This window comes from Paraphaeosphaeria sporulosa (genome assembly GCF_001642045.1).
Source record: "Paraphaeosphaeria sporulosa strain AP3s5-JAC2a unplaced genomic scaffold CC84scaffold_11, whole genome shotgun sequence".
Taxonomy (NCBI): Eukaryota; Fungi; Ascomycota; class Dothideomycetes; order Pleosporales; family Didymosphaeriaceae; genus Paraphaeosphaeria; species Paraphaeosphaeria sporulosa.
The window spans coordinates 987260-1002571 of NW_017253370.1; the positions used below are offsets into that span (position 1 = coordinate 987260).

At 53.2% G+C, this 15312-nt stretch overlaps 7 protein-coding genes across 7 annotated transcripts; 4 read left to right on the forward strand and 3 right to left on the reverse strand.

Annotated features, from left to right (window-relative positions):
- Positions 1–89: 89 nt before the first annotated feature.
- On the reverse strand, positions 90–695 carry CC84DRAFT_1221643 (uncharacterized protein; the record flags this gene model as incomplete). The annotated part of the gene is made up of 1 exon (XM_018183291.1): positions 90–695. One exon carries the CDS (start codon positions 693–695, stop codon positions 90–92), a length of 606 nt encoding a protein of 201 aa, XP_018031475.1.
- Positions 696–845: 150 nt separating this feature from the next.
- Positions 846–2797, forward strand: CC84DRAFT_1190275 (acyltransferase ChoActase/COT/CPT; the record flags this gene model as incomplete). The annotated part of the gene is made up of 3 exons (XM_018181107.1): positions 846–891; positions 960–2659; positions 2708–2797. The coding sequence occupies 3 exons, from the start codon at positions 846–848 to the stop codon at positions 2795–2797; spliced, it is 1836 nt and encodes a 611-aa protein (XP_018031476.1).
- Positions 2798–3772: 975 nt separating this feature from the next.
- CC84DRAFT_1100756 (uncharacterized protein) lies at positions 3773–4027 on the forward strand (the record flags this gene model as incomplete). The annotated part of the gene is made up of 1 exon (XM_018174880.1): positions 3773–4027. A coding segment is annotated over one exon (255 nt), but the record flags the coding sequence as incomplete, so codon positions are not given.
- A 163-nt stretch (positions 4028–4190) lies between these two features.
- Positions 4191–8601, reverse strand: CC84DRAFT_1229856 (uncharacterized protein). The gene is made up of 4 exons (XM_018183679.1): positions 6885–8601; positions 5867–6650; positions 4802–5816; positions 4191–4747 (listed from the first exon to the last, which is right to left on the reverse strand). Exons 1-4 carry the CDS (start codon positions 8469–8471, stop codon positions 4333–4335), a joined length of 3801 nt encoding a protein of 1266 aa, XP_018031478.1. The 5' UTR covers positions 8472–8601; the 3' UTR covers positions 4191–4332.
- A 196-nt stretch (positions 8602–8797) lies between these two features.
- Positions 8798–11064, forward strand: CC84DRAFT_1263143 (uncharacterized protein; the record flags this gene model as incomplete). Its single annotated transcript, XM_018185214.1, has 4 exons — positions 8798–9576; positions 9627–9936; positions 10815–10880; positions 10931–11064. Exons 1-4 carry the CDS (start codon positions 9016–9018, stop codon positions 11062–11064), a joined length of 1071 nt encoding a protein of 356 aa, XP_018031479.1. The 5' UTR covers positions 8798–9015.
- Positions 11065–11773: 709 nt separating this feature from the next.
- Positions 11774–13182, reverse strand: CC84DRAFT_1229864 (LIP-domain-containing protein; the record flags this gene model as incomplete). Its single annotated transcript, XM_018183680.1, has 3 exons — positions 11774–12663; positions 12752–13083; positions 13153–13182. 3 exons carry the CDS (start codon positions 13180–13182, stop codon positions 11790–11792), a joined length of 1236 nt encoding a protein of 411 aa, XP_018031480.1. The 3' UTR covers positions 11774–11789.
- A 749-nt stretch (positions 13183–13931) lies between these two features.
- CC84DRAFT_276845 (NAD(P)-binding protein) lies at positions 13932–14937 on the forward strand. Its single transcript, XM_018185724.1, has one exon. It carries the CDS (start codon positions 14057–14059, stop codon positions 14834–14836), a length of 780 nt encoding a protein of 259 aa, XP_018031481.1. The 5' UTR covers positions 13932–14056; the 3' UTR covers positions 14837–14937.
- The last annotated feature ends 375 nt before the right edge of the window (positions 14938–15312 follow it).

Sequence of the window (15312 nt, forward strand, 5' to 3'; positions counted from 1 at the left end):
CGGTATCATAACAGGAGTTCGAGGAGACTGGGCCGTCTATAGTGCATCGCAAGTGCGCTTGGGCGGATGATGCAGAATAAAATAGACGCTCATGTCGACCGGTCCACGCGCGCAGGAGTCGGTCGTCCGATGTCGGCTGGCTCTACCCATAGCTTCGGACTGGGTGTGAGACCATGGCCTCGCACGAACACATGTCTGTCATCGCACGTGAAGTGCTGTCGCTCCGTGATGGGAAAAGCCTCCCGCAGAGCCTCAGGCCTGAGAGGGACCCAGGGACCCAGTCCGGTGTTGCCGAGGATCTTCCTCGGCTGGCCAGAGTGCGCCGATTCGTTGCAGTCCGTGCGCGCGAGTAGCTTCTTAGGATGTGTGGAGAGATGTTGGGGAAGCTCCGCGCGGAGAGACGTTGCATCCTTCCAGTAGACGTGGTCCAAGACATTGTTGTTGGCTGTATAGTCTTGGTAGCTGTAGTCGGCTCGCGAAAGGCTCTCGATTGAGCCGGACAAACGGCAGGCTTCTTGGGGCACGTCACTTGATCGTGCCGGTCGCAGTCCGCATCTGCCGAGGTCCATCTCGCCCGCCGCCAGAGCTGCCACAGTAGCTGCCCTGTCCCAAGGCAAAACCAGCAACGCGCCGAAGAACCGAGCGCCGCACAGCATTAGCACTTCTTCCTCTGCGAGTCTCCATCCCTCCTCCATCCCTCACAAATGTTTCGCGCAGCAGCTCGGGCGCAACCTGCCTCCCTCCTCCGCCGACCGCTTGCCCACACCCACATCCCAAAGGTACACACGAGCATGCACAGCCGCAAGTAACCCGTAGCTGACCATGTCACTGCTTAGATTTCAGCCATGGCTCCTGTTGCTGCGAGACGGCAGCAGTCGTCGCTGCCAGCCGGTGGGTTGCTCCTTCCTCGACTGCATTCACGTGTCAACGGAAATCGAGCACAAGCTGATCCGTGAAAGGCTACAAGGAGGACCACAGCAAGGGCGCCATGCTGCGCTTCGAGGACTCTCTACCACGCTTGCCCGTCCCTACCCTCGAGGAGACCGCAAAACGATACCTCAAGTCCGTCCACCCGCTCCTCTCAAAGTCCGAATATGAGGAAACATCAAAGGCGGTCAAGGACTTCATTGCGCCCGGCGGAGCTGGAGAGACCCTTCAGAAGCGCTTGGTTGCGCGGAGAGAAGACCCCAACATTCGCAATTGGATTGCTGAGTGGTGGAACGACGCAGCATACATGGCTTACCGCGACCCAGTGGTCCCGTACGTCAGCTACTTCTACTCACACCGCGACGACAAGAAGCGAAGAAACCCCGCCAAGCGCGCCGCGGCCATTTCTACCGCAGTCCTCGAGTTCAAGAAGATGGTCGACGGTGGCTCGCTGGAGCCCGAGTACATGAAGAAGCTCCCCATGGCCATGAGCTCCTACAAATACATGTTTAACTGCTCGCGCGTGCCCAAGAAGCCCGCAGACGACACCGTCAAGCACAACTTCAAGGGAAACCAGCACATTCTCGTTGTCCGCAAGAACCAGTTCTGGAAGGTGCCCCACGAGATCAACGGCAAGCAGCTCAACACCGCCGAGCTTGAGCTCCAGTTCCAGCGCATCTACGACAAGGCAGAGAAGTCGGCGCCCGTCGGCTTCCTCACATCTCAAAACCGCGATGTCTGGTCCGACGTCTACCCCAAGCTGAAGGCCGCTTCCGATGTCAACGCGGCATCCATCGAAGCCATTGAGTCCGCGTCGTTTGTTGTCTGTCTAGACGATGCCTCACCTGTCACCCTTGAGGAGCGCGCACACCAGTACTGGCACGGCGACGGCTCGAACCGCTGGTTTGACAAGCCTCTCCAGTTCATCGTCAACGATAACGGCACCTCGGGCTTCATGGGCGAGCACTCCATGATGGATGGCACACCCACGCACCGCCTCAACGACTACGCTAACCAGCAAATATTCACCAACGCCCTACCCTTCGACGTTACAGAAGTCCGCTCCGACCTGCCCAATCCTACCCCTCTCCGCTTCAACCTCAACCCCGAGCTCGAAAAGGACATCGATGCCGCACGAGCACACTTCAACAAGCAGATCAACGCACACGAGCTCCGTGTCCAAGCTTACCAGGGCTACGGCAAGGGTCTGATCAAGAAATTCAAGTGCAGCCCCGACGCCTACGTTCAAATGATCATCCAGCTTGCATACCACAAGTTCTACGGAAAGAACCGCCCGACCTACGAGTCCGCCGCGACCCGCCGCTTCCAAGAAGGCCGCACCGAGACGTGCCGTACCGTCTCCGACGAGTCCGTCGCCTTCTGCGCCGCCATGGCCGACCCGAACGCAACCGCCGAGCACACGCAGCAACTCTTCCGCGACGCGCTCAATGCGCACGTCAAGTACATCAGTGATGCGTCCGACGGGCGGGGTGTCGACCGCCACCTGTTTGGTCTGAAGAAGTGCCTCAAGGAGGGCGAGGAGCTGCCCACGCTGTACAAGGACCCCGCCTTCGGGTACAGCAGCACGTGGTTCATCTCGAGCTCGCAGCTAAGCTCGGAGTACTTCAACGGGTACGGGTGGAGCCAGGTTGTTGATGATGGGTGGGGCATTGCGTACATGATCAATGAGAACAGCATACAATTTAACGTGTGCTCTAAGGGACTGGGCTCGGTATGTCAATCCTTGCTCTATCTTTAATCACAAACTAACGGCGTACAGGACAAGATGAGCTTCTATCTTAATGAAGCGGCAGGCGATATCCGGGATCTGATGCTCCCTACGCTCGAGGCGCCGAAGGCGAAGTTGTAAAATGTACTGTAGTGCGATTGTCTTTGGTATTCGGCTCCTGGATAGCCACTGTATATAGCATAGTGGGGATGCGTTGCGTCGCAGAAAGAGAGGTTCTATTCATCAGGGAGGTGTAGACACATTTAGATGGCCAATCAAAGTTTGAAGCAATTTCACGATTTCGGTTTAGGTCCGCAAGGTTATGGGACTGACAAGACACCGTGAAGCATGCGAGGAGTTGCAAATAACCTAGCGCTCCTTACGCCGGGAATCACACCCCCCACTGCGGGTATACCCAGCACCATCGCGTGGTAGTCGGGCCGATACACTCACACAATAGCAGGCCCATCACACTTTCAGATTCCCCATATTCAACAAGTAAGCTCTATGATAAGCCAATAGCCGTTTCAGACGTGGACTAGATTCTTCTCTCGGATGCTTCCCACGCGAATCAAGCCAACGACTGCTTACTACGCCTACGGCCATGGGGTTTGGAAGCCATTCTGTACCACGTGGTGCATTCCGGAGTACCATAGCGACTCATACCTCCTGGGAAATATATATAAGCCTAATATGCACCAAGTGCATCCTAATTCAATGTCTCTCGTGCTGCTGGCGTAGGAATCTCAGCCTCCTGGACCTACATCCCGTAGTCACACGCCTGGCCCCCAACTTTGCCGTCTCAACTCTTCATACACAGTCTTCGAAGCACCCATGATGCGTTTTGCCCTGGCGTTTCTCCTGTCCCTAAGCCTATCCCACGCGCTGTCGACCTCGGAAAGTGGCGAATGTGGCTCCGCAGTGGGCCTGCACTGTACCGGCTCGTCGTTCGGACCCTGCTGTTCGCAGCATGGATACTGGTCCGCCTCCCCTCGCACATTCCCCAAACAAGCAAGCTGCTGACTACGTGACAGCGGCTCTTCGAGCGTCTACTGCGGCTTCGGTTGCCAATCTGACTTCGGCTCCTGCAGCACGTCCCCGTTCCTCGAGCAGGAAATAAGCCCCGACGGCACCTGTGGCGGCACAAACAACTTCACGTGTGCGGGCTCGGGGTATGGGGAGTGCTGCTCAGAGCACGGATATTGTGGGAACACGACTGAGTACTGTGACAATAGGTGTCAGGGGAATGGGTGTCATCAGTGTGCGCCGGTGGGATTTTCGTGCACGATTGATAACTCGTCGCAGTGCTGTACACAGTGCTGTTATTTTCCGACTGGGGATGTGATGGATGGGCGGTGTTGCGACATGTAGATTGCACTAGGGAGAGGACGCGGAGGCGAGGATGTGGATCGGGTGCGGCGATTGAAGAAGAGGTATTGGCGGTGAGTGATTCCTAGATATTTGCGGGCTGGAGGCTGGACTGCTACACGAGGATAATGTACACACAGTAGCTTTCGTTCTTCTGCATAGTGGAGTGAGAGATGTGCGGCAACAGCAGCTCATCGACGTGACTTGGCGTACATGATGAGTTCATCCGATATGAGTCCAGGTTTGGCCAATATCAGTTCTGATCCAGATCGAGTGTATGCATCTCCTTGACCATCACCGATGCCAGCTCACACAGCAAACAGCCAAAACCCATTCAACACCACACTCGCCCACACCAACAGCCCCGCATTCTGATCCGGATCCAGCTCCATAACGCCCTCCTGCACCGCCCTCGCCATGTTAACCCACTTCGTCCCCTGCCTCCGCTGCTCCTCAAAGTTTTCGAAAAATGCCCGCGAAAAGGCAGCACCGACGGCATCATGTGTCGGCCACAGTGTCGAGACGACAGAACTGGCTCCAGAGTACAAGAACGCGGGCACGAGTCCCATGACCTCGTCGCCAGGCTTGGTCTCGGTCATTGCGCCGGAGCACGCGATGACGTTGAGGTGCGCACCTTGCTGGAGGCGGAGGGTGAAAACTTCGCGAGCTGACAGTTTATAATCTGTGATTTCTGACTTGCCAGCGCCGGAGGGCGAAAGCATGCTCCTGACGACGAATTTCGGATCCGGCATGCGGTGCGTGTCCTGGGTCGCAAACTCGATGTGATGATCGAGCGGATTGCTGCTGTCCCACGAGCAGTGCGTCTGGACGTGAATAAGCCTTGCCTCTTTCGCATGCTGGAGGAAATTAGCTTTGGTAGCGGAGTCATCGATTAGAGTAGTGCCCTGGAGTTGCTTTGACAGGTCGACGATGCTGTCACGGCCAGCCGCGAAATGCACAGCGCCTTTCTCGATGCCAGAAACAAACTTTGGGTATATTGGCGTGCCGGTATCGGATGCGTATTGCGCAGCTGAAGCGCATAGACGGAGCAGAGAGTGGCTGTGCACGTAGACGCAGGGGTTGCGCCAGAGGAGTGCTTCGCCATCGATTTCAAGGGCGTGGAGTGGCATGCCGTTTAGGAAGTCTGTGGGGCAGAGGACCAGGATGTCGTCTGGGTTGGTTCTCTTGGCTAGGGGTTGGATCACAGCGCCGCAGATCTCGTTGAAGGACTTTCTCGCGAGTTTGCTGCCGAGCTTTGGGTCCATGCCGTTCTTGGGCCACTCTGATGCGGTGAGATGTTCTTCCTTCCATCGATTGATGGCGGAGACGTCGACGGTGAGCTCATCGATTGTGGGTGTCTGTCCTTTGCGGACGGTCAAGAGTAAGAGCTTTCCGCGGTCCCAGAATGGATCGAGATAGAACCAATCTACTAAGACCACGTCGTCTCCTAGCTTGTCGGTGAGGTTGTCGAAGTTATCGAGAGAAAGGGGTGTTCCTTCTCGAAGCTCGATTAACTGTCTCAACAGAGGGGTCGATTTCATCTTCTTTCGATGCTCGTCCATGCGGAGACGAAGATAAAAACGATCCTTCGGATCCGCTTCATCGATTGTCGTCTGTAGATCGACCATCTCCTGGTACATTGGAGCTTCATCTGATGACTGGATGCGCTGAGTCAGACTTGGGGGGTTGCTACGGTACATTCCGATCGCAAGAGATAGCAAGCGCGCTTTATACTTTTGGGTCAGATTCCAGATGGCTTTTCTGGCTTCTTCTGAGAACTCGTCTACGCCGTCTACCTGTGGAGGCATCAGCGATCAATCGTACAACGGTATACATGAGGACTTACCCAATATCGTACGGCGTAACGTATGGTGGTATAACTCATCTGCATCCGACTCAACTCCGTCCGTTTCTGGATTCCTTCCAGCCCATCCTCCCAGCATGCCTCTCTCTCCGTACTAGAGTGAATCTCATCTATCTCCGTGAGCAACTTGAGCCCTTCTTCTTTCACCAACGGAATATGCACATCAGCATTCTCCACCCCGCCAAATTGCGCCTGCGATATCTCCAGAAGTCGATCCTCAAAGGGTGTCCTCTCTTTCTGCGCAGCCAGCCTCTTATATATGATCAGCCGCCTCATACAAAGTAGTCCAACCTGGGCCTGCAGCCGCTCAATGTTCGCCATTCCCGTAATCTGGCTCGTCTTCCTGTATCCCTCAATAGCAAAATCACACCTCTTGTCAATGTCCAGCAGCAACCCGAAGTTATCAAATAGCGTCCATTGCCCGCCGCTGATAAATTTGGACCACATGTTCCAGGCTATATCCGCGTGCCACGCGTACGACCATGATGTGGTAAACTCCTTCAGCATGCGCGGTAGTGAGTCCCAGAGCTGCAGGAGGTTCTCGCAGTCGCGAATGGCGACGTCCCGCAGGGCAAGGTTGGAAACCATCTCTTTACGGTAGTCAATGAAGCGGAGAAGACACATAAGGCGGCGATCGCGAGAGCCGCGGACGGGTCTTTGGAGCCAAGCAAGGACGAAGTCATATCGAGCTAAGGGGGAGTTGGGATTGGCTTTTTCGAGAGATTGAGTCTCTTCTGCAATTGTCGTCTTTGTGTCACCCGTCTTCGCCTCTGTGGTCCTCGTCTTCTCTGTTATCGCCTCCTTGTTGTCTATCGCATCATTCTTTCCAACCTCAGCTTTCGCCTTCTCGACCTCTGCCTTTGCCGCCTCATCAGCCTCCATTGGCACCCAAAGACGCTGGAAAAGTGCCTTTTGATCCTCATCTTTGAGTATATTTAGCTTATTCTCAAGATTGTCTGCTTCGACATCGCTGTGGATGCCAAAGTTCATACACACTTCTGCGACCGACAAACGCCCAGCAGCAACATCCTGCAAAGCGAATTCGATCATCTTGCTAATGGCAACGGTAGGTCTTTCGTCACCGTACGAATTAGTCCAGCCAGATAGGAAACCCTCATCGTCGTCATTGTCCTCTTCCGAGTCGTAAGGAGCTTGACCAAGCGCACCGTCCCCTGGCGCGACAATGTTGCTGCTATTCATGGTGTTGACGCCTTTCCAGCTGCCTGCCAAAGCTTCCCATTTAAGCGCTTCGGCTGCAGCTACTTGGGCACCTTCCAGATCCCTGAGTGTGTTAAGGAGGACAGCTTTCCTTGTCCACAACGATTCCATAACTCGCGGAGCTTTGAAGCTTGGATATTTCGCCAGGAACCCATCGATCCACTCAACCGCCTTGCGTGCATCAACATGGGTGTGCTGCGCAATGCTGTGGGCTTCGTAGGCGTGTGTTGAAAGGTCGCAGAGATCTCCGGTGACCTCCTCGTTGTATCGCTCAAGGCGTTCTCGCAGATCCAGGCACTGTTTCCGATACTCGAGGTTACCCGTGAGCTCTGCAGTCTTGCTCGCTGTTTCAGCGGCGAGGTCCAAGCAGCTGGATTCGTTTGAGTGACCAAACTCTGACATACGGTCTGCTAAGTCCATTGCTTTGCGCAGTTTCTCCTCTTGGTCGGCGATGAACCCGAGCTGCAATTGCTCGATCTCGAAGCGCAAGGGCACAATGGCGTTCCTCTCGAGGCCGATATCAATGCACCATTGATCCAGCGACTCAATGCAGAGAGTTGCATCGTCTTTAGCTGATGCCAATTCGTGAACCTCAACCATTGCCTTCGCCATTTGCAATCGTACACCTGCAATGATGAAGTTCTTGCTCGGATCCGAGCAGTCCTGTAGATCATGTAAAAAAGCCTCTGCGACTGAACGACGCTCTTTCAGTGGCGTACGATTGAGTTCGGGTTTGAAGATAGCACTCGCTTCTTTCCACCTGTGCTGCCTCACTAGCTCGCGTCGAAGATCGCCCAGACCTTTCCATGGGGCGGCTGGAAGAGAAGTCTCGTTGGGAAGCGGAACATTGTGATAGTCGTCAAGATTCCCTGCAAGCCCAGTTTGTAGTCTTGTCATGAGATACGTTATGACATAACGCCAGGCGATTTGCACATGTAATTCGCTATACTCCGAAACTGGAAGTTTTGCAAGCCATTGCTGTGTGCGTTGAAGCTCGCGGATACCAGGTTCCATCCAACCTCTACCTCTGTTCGCACCGACGCTGTAAATTAGCGCGATGAGTCGCCATTCTGGATCGTCTAGTCTTTCTGGATCTTCTTGCTTCAGGCGCTCAAGCCTCGGTTCCAGAAGATTGCAGAGATCTCGATAACGGAAGTTCTGGTAGTGTAGGTACGAAAGCTCAATAAGCACGACCGGAACGTCCAGCACAGGTCCCGGAAGCTTGTCGAAGATTTCGAGAGCGTCTTGATACCTCCCGGTTTTGGTGGTCCATATGGCCCGCTCCAGATGTTCTACATGCTCCAAATCGATTGTGTGATATAGAGAAGCAAGCATTCCGTGATAGGAATGAATATTTGATGCCATGGTTTCATGCCCGATAGGTTGCCTTTGTTGTTTCTGCGCTCATGGCAGTTGATATTGGCAAGCTACATGCATCTCGCGAACACAGATCTAGACCATTTATTATGTACTCACAGCTCCCAAGATAGTGGTGTTAGCCTTGCATCTTTGAAGTACGGGGTGCATATTGGCGCGGATTTCGGCCAGGCCGAGGCCCCGCGTAGGACGATGTTTCGCGAATACGAGATGCGGAGCTCACAGAATCCCTGCTTCCGCTGTTTTCATAGGCCGATGAAGTCATAGCCTTATGCCAGGCAGTCGCGACCTTGCAAGAGGGGAAACTTGGTACAACCTGAGCCTTCAGCTCTTCCATTTATAGCATATCTTTGTGCCTTCTTCATGCGCTCCAAGGCTACATGATTGTTTTCCTCTTTGCTGAAGTGCATCGGCCAGACCATACGTGTTTCAGCTCTACACTGCAGCTGCAATCCCGCATATACTAAAAGGTGCGATTAGAGCACGTCGGGTTCATTGAGGTCTCCCCTCATTACGAGAATTGCAGCCCAACATGTCAATCGACACAACCGGTGGCGCAACCCCGAACGATACAGCTCCAGGTAGCGAGAAGAAAAATAACGATGCATTTACCAATGGACCGTTCTCATGGACAGTGCCTTTGGAAATCTCCAGCGACTCAGCAACGTACCTCGACCGCTCCCAAGCCAATGATGATCAGGAGCTCTACATACCCCGCGAAGTCATCGCAGAAGTTGTAGGCGGTTCTCGCCTTGTAGCGGAGCTCAAGAGACCAATTAAAATTGGCACATTCAACGAGCTCCCGTCATACCTCCTCCAGACCCATTTTTCTTTTCAGAAAGCATCGACCAATTGGCTCTATCGTATTCAAACTGCTGAGATAACGATTGTATTCGAAGACGCGCCAGCGCAGGAACCTGCTGTGAAAGTACCAAAGAACAAGCAACAGCATCCAGCGATTGCAGCATGGTATCCTGAGCTGTTTGAGGGCGAGGTCTCCCATGCCTTGATCACTGAATCTGTGAATGCCGGTCTAGAAGCAGGCTATCTGGGAGCTGGAGCTTCAGTAGGAGCAGAGAAGAGCAGGACCTATGTAAGTTTAGCGATTTCTATCCGCGTTTGTTTGCTGATATATCGATGTAGCTGGAGAAAGGACGGGTCGTTGTCCATGGTGTACGAGGTGGTGGCCGACACCGTAACAGCGTCACATGGGTGATCGAGCAAGATAGTGTTGAAAAAGGTGGAATTCCAAGAGACATCAAGCTTCCGCTCATAGTGACGAGGCAAAACAACAACCGATTCTCAGCACGTGTTACTGTCAAGGCGCATTATGGCTTTCGTCGAGGACCTCTAGCGCGGAGCGTGCCTGTCGTTGGAAAGAATGAGGAACCGCTCTATTTTGACCCTGCGACACTTGACGATATGATAGAAAACGGGAGTAGGGGACCCGACGGTACGCCGATTGTGGAGTCGTGCGGGATATTTGATGAGAAGGACTTGAAGAATTGTAGTTCGTTTCCATAGCTGGCGGGGTATCTAGGATCTACTTGGCTGATATCCAGCTATGACACGTATCTATCCGAGCACTCGGGCTGTTGACGTGCTTTTCGGTATACTTTGCGAACGTGTGACCGAATTCTCTCCTCACTAGTGTCGTCTCAGAACAGCCGCTGTTCAGGCGAAGCATTACCGCTTTCAGTTTAGGTGACTCGCTACAAGTGACCTCAGAGGTTGTCGCAACACCAGACGGGGAGCTGCCACAGGGCGGCTCCACGCACTGACTATTGTGCATTCGAACCTTCGCTTCCCGTCTCTCACTCTCAACTCAGCCTCGTTGCCGCTCTACTGACTACGTTCCACGCCAACACTTTCCAGACGTCCTACTAGCCTGCTATGGAGGAGCACCATGCCAAGCTGAGGCTGACAGCCCGAAGACTAGCACGGCTGAAAAACAGACGCAATGCTCTAGCTGTGGAAGCAACGCATCGAGGATATGGACAAGTTGTCGAGTGCACGTGTACTGCAACGCAGTGTGCCAAAAAGCCGACCTGGAGGTGCACAAGCCAGTCTGCGCATTTGAGAAAGACCTTCAGGACATGATGGAAGACGCCCGAATCATTTCCCTGAAAAGCGTCGACTAACGCCGTGAACAGGCAAAAGAGATGTGGATGTCAGCTCCAGATTGGGGATGTCTTGTGAAGGCCAATCGGGCCTTCACGGAGGAAAAGCTGGAATGGGTGCAGTATCATAGGCGCCTACAACTGTCAAACATCGACATAGCGACACAAGTGTACGCTCCCTGTCTTCCCATCCTACTGAAGACTCGAATAGACGAGAAACGTGCCAAGGGCTTCATATCCCGGGATACCGTATCAGGCCTCTCGTTCTTACATGATTGTGCGCTTAAGTCGCCTCTTTGAATCCCGTATGCACTAACCTTGCGCTAGACGGTATTGTCGGTACCCGCAGCCAGATCAAGGGGTTATATGAGAGTTTGTGCAACTTCGGACGTGATGAAGGCACCGTGGCGGCGGAGAGGCGTCAACGACCCTACGTCAAGCTTTACCTTCCGAGCACCTGAAGTTCCCGGAGAACAAGGCTTTCCGATTCGTCCAAGCGTTCTACAAATACACCAAGAGAGACTCCGTGTTACAAAGTCTCCTGTGGGACAAGTACCAGCAATTCAAATCTGCCAATTCACCGCTTCAGGCCTGGGTACAGGAGTGGGGAAAAAAATCCATGAGGCTGAAAAGGTGGAAGTGACCCAGATCAGAAGAGTTGCTACCTCTGTAAATCTGGAACTAGGCAGCTGGAAAGCGGTTGCCCGTCTTGGCTCCCAGCTCTACAACCCAGCTCTCATCGATGCGTTTGATGAACGCATCGGTGGAATTAGAAGAGACATTCCTGGATCCAAGATGCGGTCCCCGTGGCGGTGGAGATCACCACGCAGTCTTGGGATGTGAGCGGCAGGACCTGATGCTCGTGGTGGAACTGACTCTAAAGGACGCGGACATTCAACCTGTCTTCCGAACCCGGAAGAGGGACAGTCCTGACAGGCTGGGATACTAAGGCTGGCAGAGCATATTTTCCTCGATGGGTCTGATGGATCAATAGTATTTCACCATTGTTCAGGCTGTCCCGAAGCATGAAAGTCAGGATCAGTATTATGGATGACAGAGCAGGCCAGCTTGTAATCGAGTTGAAGGACAGACATTGTATTAATAGATGTACAGGTTCATAGCACAGAAACCGATGCCTGTTTCTTGACGTTTTTAAAATTATAGGATCGTGGTAGGAATTAGCTGTTTATGACACAGAGCTCACGACATTGACAGACACATTCTTTACCGAACAGCCTCCAATTGTCGCCGTCCCGTCGAATATACTGCCCAACCAGTCCAACGCCCTTTGCTTCCCATTGGAGATCTCCGTGATGTGATTCCCCACTGTATTGCGCTGGTACTCGACATCAACGTTAATGCTGCACCATCGTTCAACCAGCGCATCCGTCGACTTGACTGTCGAAAACTCGTCACCAATCGCTTTATAAACAAACGTGGGCATCTTGGGCACGCCGTGATAGCCCTGATACGAGTTCCGATCTGCAATCTTCGTCAAAATGGGTGCCAGGAGATCGGCGCGACCATTGATGAAGTAGTCGTAGAGATCTTGGTTCGCATAAGTAGCGAATGCTTGGTTGACAGTGAGATGCAGATCGGCTAGGAATGTTGTGGCATTGTAAGGGCCCGACTTCTTGAGACGCGAGACGAGATACGCGCGGGCTTCCTCATCCTGGCTCGTAAGCCCAAGATACAAGCCAGGGAGTAGACCTGCGTACGCAGATCCTGTTAAGTTGTCGCGTGCCTCGGTCAGATTAGGCACGCATCCGCCGATTGCCATGCCTGCGAAGCTGAGCTCAGGCGCGTACTGCTCCTGCAGTTCGGACGCCCATTCGCTGGCTATCGAACCGCCGGAATAACCCCACATGGCATACTTGGTTTGGGTATAGTCCGGTAGAAGGCCTGAAGAGAGGACAGCACGGATGGAGTCGAGGGTTGCGTGCCCTTCGGTAATGCCCATTGCAAAAGAGGCAGTGGGGCCTTCGTGATCAGGCATGTTGACGAACCATCCTTTCCCTAGAGCGTAGGAAGTGTCGTCGTTTGTGGATCCTGATTCAAATCTACAAAACAATGTTCATGAATCAGCTGCCTGTCGAGATCTTTCGTGTGCCACACTATTGGACTATGGGGATGACCTAGAGTACTCACGCTGGCTGTGCGAATTCGTAATATATGGCAAAGCTAGGGCTTGCATCCACCCAAACTGAATTGTACGGGATTTGGATGGACAAGAGTGATGTTTGCGATGAATTGGTCCCTAAGGTAGCATTCTCAAAAGGTATGAACAGCGTTGTGACTGCGAACGCAGGTTTATAGTTGGAATCAGTTGTGCGATATACGATGTGATAGACAGCTGAGGCGTTTGCTATTACGTTGGTAGCATTTCCAGGGGCGTGGCGGATGCGGAGTATTGTTCCAGGCGCTGTTTTCTCGAATCCGTGAGGGGCAGTGTAAAAGGGATCTTGACTAGGTGGTATAGGCTTCGACAACGAATTCGGCGGAATATGCAAGACCGACGCCAAGATGCTGGAAGAAGCAAGCGACCATACCAGTGCCGCGAGAATTTGTGTGACATACATGCTGAAACCGATTGAAGCTGTGTCTTCGTGAATCGCACCCAGGCTGATCATTTATACATTTGCAACACGAATCCCTGGGCACTGCTTGCACTCGCGCCCATGATCATAATTCGACTAACGCCGGTAGCGTTCCCCTGTGATTTGCTCCTTTGCGATTGAACCGGCAGTGAGAATATAGCGTACACATGAGATTACCTATATTCCTTCGACCACATGCACCTGTGGCAGGCTTTACACCATTTGGGAAAGACGCTAACTATACGTCGTACCTAGCATTATGTGCGGCCTTTGCACATCAAAGCCTGATGAACGAATAGGTGTAACCATGTTCGTCTTTAATTTAATGACGACGGTGGGGTCTAAAATGGCTCTCTGCACATATGCAAGACGGTGCATCTTTGACCCATTGTCGGACCTTCAAATGCCCGCGATCCGAACATCCTCGGCCCCGAGAATACCCAAAGTCTTGGGCCAACCCGGGGAGGTACCATAGGTAATAACGAGTGAATCCAGACAAGTACCGAAAGTGATGAAGTTGTGAACAGACTTGTGGAGGAAAGCGGAGATACTGCGCTGCTTCTCAACAGGGTTTAGCGCTATTTTGTCGCGTGAAAGCTGCATCATTTTCACGAGGACGCAGCGGTCTCATAATAGTTCGGTAGCATGCTTCTTGCCTCGCGTCAAAATACAGGAAATCTTTCAAAATATGGTCATCCTATGATCGCTTTCGTACTGGCTCTGGAGGTCTTACAAAATTATGCAGTGCCCGGTGTAGTGTTCTGAAAGCGCCGCCGCATCGACGAGGGGTATCGGTGCGATTTGGCAACCTCATCCCTTTCAACATCCTTTAGTAACGTCCACCAAAACCAACATCATGGCGCGCATATTAATAACCGGCTCCTCGGATGGCCTCGGTTCGATCGTCGCCCAGCGCCTCGTGGCTCGCGGCCACTCCGTCGTTCTACACGCTCGAAATCCCGCACGCGCCCAAGACGCGATAAAGGCGTGCTCAGGCGCGGAGACCGTCGTCACGGGCGATCTCTCCAGCATTGAAGATACCAAGAAGCTCGCAAACGATGTAAACAAACTCGGCATATTCGATTGCGTTATTCATAATGCAGGTCTCTTCCGCAGTCCGTACAGCGAGACAGCAGATGGCATACCTCCGCTCGCAGCAGTCAACACGCTCGCGCCATATATCCTCACATGCTTGATCACTCGGCCCAAAAGACTGGTCTTCGTGTCAAGTGACATGCACCAGAGCGGTGACGGTAGTCTCGAAGACATACTATGGCAGCAACGTGGGGAGAAGGGCTACGACCCCATCAAAGCGTATCGGGCAAGCAAGGTGCACGCCGTCATCTTCGCGAAAGCATTTGCGCGGCGGTGGCCCGAGGTCAAGAGCAATTCGCTGGATCCAGGCTGGGTGCCAACCAAGATGGGCGGAGCCAATGCTTCTGGGGATACGGAGGCAGCGGTAGCTACATATGTGATGCTGGCGGAGGGAGAGGAGGTAAATGCGCAGCGAAGTGGCATATACTACAACCCTGGACCGACAGAAGGGCGGGCGCAAGCTTCAACGGACGACGAAACGGTGCAGGAACGTCTGCTGCAGATTTGCGCAGATTTCACCGGTATCAACCCATCCATCTGAAAGGTAAGAGACGCGCTGGATTTTTGCCCATCAGAAGTTTTTAGACATCTACTAAGCTTAACTCTCCTTCGCCCCTTTCGCTCCTCTTTTCTTGAGACCAGGCCTACGATAGGCATAGCGTGTTTACGCTTTAGCTTAGAGTCTACAAGTCACCGTATCATGTTTCCATTCAATCAGCTGTCACAGGTTTTGGAGAAGCGTCATGGAACAATTCACCAGGGGGCAGTCGGTGCGCCATCGAGCTCTCAAGAAGCTACGTTCTTGGTGTCGGCTTTCCTTTGATAATACGATTAAGGCACTCTCGCCAAGTATAGCTCCCTCTGTAACGCAAGAAAAAGAGCACATGGTTGGGTGGAGTGGCGACCTATTACCCCAGCGCGCAGATAAACGAGCGAGCCAACCCCAACCCTTGCATCTCAACCCCAGCAGATCGGCTCACGCACGGGTCTGAGGTGATCCGTGCCGCAACACTTCGA

Bases quoted from the DNA above. Each gene is read 5' to 3' on its own strand.
- CC84DRAFT_276845 (XM_018185724.1), top strand. From the start codon at position 14,057: ATGGCGCGCATATTAATAACCGGCTCCTCGGATGGCCTCGGTTCGATC.
- CC84DRAFT_1229856 (XM_018183679.1), bottom strand. From the start codon at position 8,471: ATGGCATCAAATATTCATTCCTATCACGGAATGCTTGCTTCTCTATAT. The intron at 5,817-5,866 runs GTCCTCATGTAT...CTCCACAGGTAG, and splicing joins CGCCGTACGATATTGGGTAA to ACGGCGTAGACGAGTTCTCA. The intron at 4,748-4,801 runs GTTTGCGACCCA...CGTCGTCAGGAG, and splicing joins CCGCTCGATCATCACATCGA to CATGCTTTCGCCCTCCGGCG.